At 38.3% G+C, this 6,000-nt stretch overlaps 1 protein-coding gene across 1 annotated transcript in view; it reads left to right on the forward strand.

The window, feature by feature from the left end:
• CKMT2 (creatine kinase, mitochondrial 2) overlaps positions 1 to 5,266 on the forward strand; it is a 21,257-nt gene extending 15,991 nt beyond the window's left edge. The window contains exons 7-9 of the mRNA XM_043978750.1: positions 328 to 462; positions 1,840 to 1,965; positions 4,995 to 5,266. Of these exons, the coding sequence (XP_043834685.1) occupies positions 328 to 462; positions 1,840 to 1,965; positions 4,995 to 5,114 (381 nt within the window). The 3' untranslated portion in view covers positions 5,115 to 5,266. The remainder of the gene's footprint in view (positions 1 to 327; positions 463 to 1,839; positions 1,966 to 4,994) is intronic.
• The last annotated feature ends 734 nt before the right edge of the window (positions 5,267 to 6,000 follow it).

The following is a 6,000-nucleotide window of genomic DNA, read 5'->3' on the forward strand; positions in this document are numbered from 1 at the left end:
GTCTGGGAGGAGACAGGAAGGAGGAAAAGGAGCCTGCGCAGAGAGCGCTGGCCTTTTTGGCTTCCGGACTTGATGGTGGTGGCGGCAGAGGACTTCACAGGAAATTTGAGGAAAGATAGGAATGCCAGGCTGTTAGAATTCTGTTCTCAATCTTTTTCTTTCTATTTTCCAATAAACCCTTAAAAACCTAAACTCGTTTTATCAGTGATTTTTAGTCAGTTTCCCCCAAACTGGGGGAACACATTAGAATCCACATTTAGAATCTTAAATTACACAACATAAAGCATGTTGTATCTTTGTTTTTGTTCTTCATTTTTCTACTTGTAGGTGGAAAGACTAATTAAAGGTCGAGGCTGGGAGTTCATGTGGAATGAACGCCTAGGGTATGTTCTGACCTGTCCTTCCAATCTCGGAACCGGATTACGAGCTGGAGTTCATGTGAGAATCCCAAGGCTCAGTAAGGTATGTGAACGAGTGAGGCAGAGATCTGTCACTAACATGGTCTATTATTATGATAGCTTGTAGTAGACAATAATTTTAAAATAGTTTCATTAGTCTCTAAAACTTTTTTTTCTCCCTCTATGACATAAGCACAACAGCATAGGTTAAAAATTTCTTTAGAGGGTATACTTTCTAAACAACTCCCATTTTAATAGGAAGAGACAATATATAGCAAGCAGTTTTCAGGGGCAAGTCAGATGGAAAATCCCAGTGGTTCTTAGGGGGTACAATGTAAAAACAGATGTTAATACATGCTCTTTAGTAGCATACTCACTGGTATGTTACCCTTCAGTCACTTCACTTGTTATCATATTCATTCTCATCATCTTGAGCTTTTCAGTGATATAAGGGTGTATTTGAATATCTCCTCATTCATTTTAAATGATGACATATCTAATTAACCAGTTACCTTTAGCTTCTCCTTCATCCCAATTTATTAAACTCTTTCCCCATAAGCAGTTGCTCATATTCCCCATACATGAAAATATCCTAATCTCTTAGATTATATAAATATTAATAAATATGATTACTCTCAATCATCATTCAGAGAAGCAATCCCTGTAGAGAAGGAGCTTATCATCCACACCAATGGCCACCAACAGACAGATAAACTCCCCCCCAGAAAAAGAAAATCTGCTTTCCCACCCTGTCTCCACACCGGCCATGGTTCTAGCCTGTCCCTAACACCAACCTTTAGGGAGGCAACCCTTCTGAAGTGTGCTGAAGCCCCACCTGCTCAGAAGCCATAGCCACAAGCAACCTAGAAAATGAAGTTCTTACAACTAAAGTCCTTGGCACTGCCAGATGATTCCGAATAAAAGAATAGCCATGATTTTATTAATGAAAATAACACTAAAGAATATCTATTACCACCTATACCTGAAGGACCATTGCACATTTCTATTGTCTGACTTGCAGCTGAAACCTCCTATACGTGTTATTTCCCCCAAAGTAGTGCTTGGCACATAGGCCTTAATGAATGCTTTATCTTTCATTCATTCATTCATTCATTCATTCATTCATTTATTCATCCATTCATTCTGAGTAATAAATTTATTTACACAAAGAATGTATAGGTGGTAATTGCTTCCTACCATAAAAACGTGATTATTACTCAACATTGCCTCCTTAGAAAGATGGTATAAAGAGATTCATGTCTTCATGATTTAAATTAATCAACTGATGAACACATTGAGTATGGAGACCTGTAGATGCTTGGAAAATAAAGGTCTAGGAGCATCTCTCATTGTTAGCTTCCTCTGGAATCACTATTATAAAAATAGTGAATCTGCCTTGACCCTTCTATAGTTAACCATGTGTTTTTATTTGTCGTGCTAGGATCCCCGTTTTCCTAAGATCCTGGAGAATCTGAGACTACAAAAGCGTGGCACAGGTGGTGTGGACACTGCTGCTGTTGCAGACGTGTATGATATCTCTAACATAGATCGCATTGGTCGATCAGAGGTGATATGTCTCTCTTACTTCCTTAAATCAGACTATTTGAAAGCTTAACTCAGGGGAAAAGGAGTATAGAGATAAACTGAATATTCCATTCTTGATTATAAAATTAGAGGTCTCTTTGCTATACCTTTTCCTTTCTGGGTCATGTTCACCATTTTTTTGTAAAGTGCTGAGCAAGCAGCCTTTTGTATGGTGTCACTCTGACACATGAAAAAACATCATGTGAAACTTAAACACAACGTAAAGTGATAATTTACAAAGAAGGGAATTTACAGTAGAATTATCATTCACCCATATAACTTGGGAAGCTATTCTAGTAAACCGTGGCTGTAGGAGATTTATTATACTAAAGACCTAACTATATTTACCACAGTAAAGTCAGGGAGTTTGCATGCTACCTCAGATTGAGGGAAGGGAAACAAATGAAATATTTTGGTCTTCATGCCACGAGTAATCATTTTGTTCATCCATCTGCCTTCAGGCAAGGCCATTCGTAAACTGTCCCAGATAGATGAGGTTGTATGCTATTTGTAAGTTGTAGTTGGCATAAAATCTTCCTCTCTTTCTCAGCAAAGATTCCACAATCCCAACCAGCAATATAGCTTAAAATCTAACAACCTTCACTTTTTTTTTTCGGTGCAACAAACATTTATTTTATTTTTCTGGTTACATGTAAAGGTACTTTTCAACATTCATTTTCATAAGATTTTGAGTTCCAAATTTTTCTCCCTCCCTCCCTTTCCTCCCCCCTCCACAAGACAGCAACCAATCTGATATAGGTTATATATGTATAATCCACAAGTGCTCTTTTTATCAGTTCTTTCTATGGGGGTGGATCATATGCTTCATCATTAGTCCCTTGGGATTGTCTTGGATCATTGTATTGCTGAGGGTAGTTAAGTCATTCACAATTGCTCATTGAACAATACTGCTATCACCATGTACAATGTCCTCCCAGTTCTGCTCACTTCACTTGACATCAATTTGGTGAGCCCCTGGCAATGATGAGAGAGAGGGGTTGAGAAGAGCTCCAAGTTACCTAAGGAGGGGCAAATTGGCCCAGGCTGGACAACTTTATATTTGTATTTATATATCTATATCTATATCTATATCTATATCTATATCTATATCTATATCTATATCTATATGTCATGATACCATTCCACTACAATCATATACCACAGCTTCTTCAGTCATTCCTCAATTGATGGACATTCCCTTGATTCCCAATTCTTAGCCACCACGAAGAGTTGCTATAAAGATTTTTTGTACAATTTCCCCCCTTTTCTCTTTTTCACGATTACTATTAACTGTTTCCCTCCATCCTATTCCCTCCCCTATGATATTTGCTCTATTATCTATCTTCTTTCACCCTATCCCTCTTCATAGGGGATTTGCTTCTGTCTATCCCCTCCCCCAAATCTGCCTTCTCTTCTTTTGCCCCTCTCTCTTTATTCCCTTCCCCTCCTATTTTCCTGCAGGACAACCTTCACTTATAAGAAAGTCTTCATAATATCACAGCCAAATTCCTTATATTTCAAGATAATCCCATTTTCTCTGGTTCTTTCCTCAGTTGTGAACCTGAGTACTGGTACTTTACTCTTCTTAGAAAAAAAAAAACAACTATAGACTCTTTTTTAAGTGTTTATTTAAAAAAAAAAACCAGACTTCCACATCTCACTGAGGCTGAAAGTACAGGGCCCAATCCCACTGTTAATCAGCCTGGAGTTCTGTGTCCAACCTGGGCCAATTTGCCCCTCCTTAGGTAACTTGGAGCTCTTCTCAACCGCTCTCTCTCCTCATTGCCAGGGGCTCACCGAATTGATGACAAATTTAGGACAGGCAGTTGATTGGCTTAACCCACTGTAGCTCCTAATTCCTGTGCTCCAGAAATCCATGCCATGCCTAACAGAGTCATTGACTCTAAGAGTAAGAGGGAATTGTAGAGATCATCTGCTTCAAACCACATATTTTATTTAAAAGTAAACAGATCCAAGGAACTTATTAAAAAGCCTATTAAGTTGCCCTTCAGCAAGCTTTAATTGAATCTAGTGTGGTATTGTGGAAAGAGTCCTGGACTAGGAGCCAGGAGGGACCTCTTTTTAATCCTTCCAATCTGACTCTTACTAGCTATGTGATATGGGAAAGCCACTTAAACTCTCAAAATGTCAATTTTCTCACCTATAAAATGGGAATAATAATATCTATAGTACCAACCTGATAGGGTTGTTTCAAGGATATATATATATATGCACACACATACTTATAATATATACATAATATTAATATATATAAATATATAATTACATATAGTACCTTAATCCTCTCCAATGAGCATAATCTATGTGAAACTAATTTCTTGAAGTTCTGCCAAAGAAAGGCCATGATCTAAGAAATAATATATAATAATAAAATCTAATATATAACTGATCACAATAGTAGCTAGCATTTATATAATGCCTTAAGGTTATATATATGTAATATGTATGTATGTTAATATATACATACATACACACATATGCACAGAGATAGTTCTCTATTAGTGGACAGTCCCATACACCTCTACATAAAACATTTCTACATAACATGAATTTGCCCTAGGACATGCAGGAGGGAGGGAGGCGAGAAGAGGTCTGTGTGCCAGTGGAGGGAGGGAAGCCCATGATTCAAGGACATGTGAGAGCAGGAGGAGGAACACACAGAGGCTGTGGCCAGCTACACAGGGGCCTATTGGAACAGAGAGAAAGAGCACAGGGGCTGACATGTAGGGGCTGGACACAGACACAGACAAGAGATGATGGGCAACAGGTGATACATTGGGGTGGGGGTGGAGCAATAGGGCAAAGGTCTCTTCTCTCGGTGCTGGAGGTCTCAAGTTCTCTACCAACCCTCATAGAGACCTAGGAGGGGGCATTGTTAAGTCAAATCCTCTGAAATATAGTGTTCATTTAAGCCCACTCTTGATGGTATTGATCAGTGTTGTACATGTACCTTTTATAGGATTAAATAATAAGTCTTTTTTATTCTTGAAGGTTGAACTTGTCCAGATCGTCATTGATGGAGTCAATTACCTGGTAGATTGTGAAAAGAAGCTGGAGAGAGGCCAGGACATCAAAGTGCCACCCCCTCTCCCCCAGTTCGGCAGGAAGTGATTTTTCCCTTTCCTCATCCCCTCCCTTTACTCTGTCTGCTGGTATGACAGAAATAAAACATAAATAAGTCTCTAGACTGAGAGTTACTGTAGCCATAGCAAATGTACAAATGTAGGTCTTCTCAAGGTCTACAATAAACTCTCCCTAATTTCTCTGGTTTGTCATGAGTGAGGTTTGTTGTTTTTTGGGGTTTTTTTTTGGTTGCAGTAGTGATGGTGGTTTTGTTCTTATTTTCTGAAGTTACTATGGTAACAAGGACAATCATGAATCAATCATTGAATTGGAGATACCCAGTTATATGTAGCAGGATGCAAAGGATTTTTAAGGCAATGAAAACGTTGACATTTTTAAGACTACCCAAAGAATGCAATATAACGATGTGATTATTCCCTGGGCCGTTACTTGTAGTCAAGACTTTAGCTATAGCTATATAGAATAACTGGGGAAATCAGGCTCTGATAAAATATCAGTGGATATGAAATGTATTTGGCCAGGCTAGTCTAATGGGAAGATACACTTATATTACTTCCTGAAGTGCATTCATTTTAGCATTGCACCAAACTTTGAGGGTGAATATTCATCTGAATGAAAGCGTTTCTTATGGGTTCACCCAGGACAATATTTTCACAAAAATTTATTGAAAGTTATTTCCTACAATCAATAGGACATTGTAGGAATCCATATATCTTTTAATTATTTTCCACAGTGTTCTTCAAAGTGCCTTGGGATATGACTATGACCTTAAGAGAAAGGATGAATTGGAGCAGTTTGTGGGGATGTCACAAAGTTGTTCCCCATTCAAGAAAAGATAATAATACTGTGAACCTTTGGAATAGGAATCTTGCCAAATCTGGTATTGTGTCCTGGATTGAGCAATTGTTGGAGT

Source organism: Dromiciops gliroides, chromosome 1 (assembly GCF_019393635.1).
Source record: "Dromiciops gliroides isolate mDroGli1 chromosome 1, mDroGli1.pri, whole genome shotgun sequence".
In the NCBI taxonomy this organism is placed as follows: domain Eukaryota; kingdom Metazoa; phylum Chordata; class Mammalia; order Microbiotheria; family Microbiotheriidae; genus Dromiciops; species Dromiciops gliroides.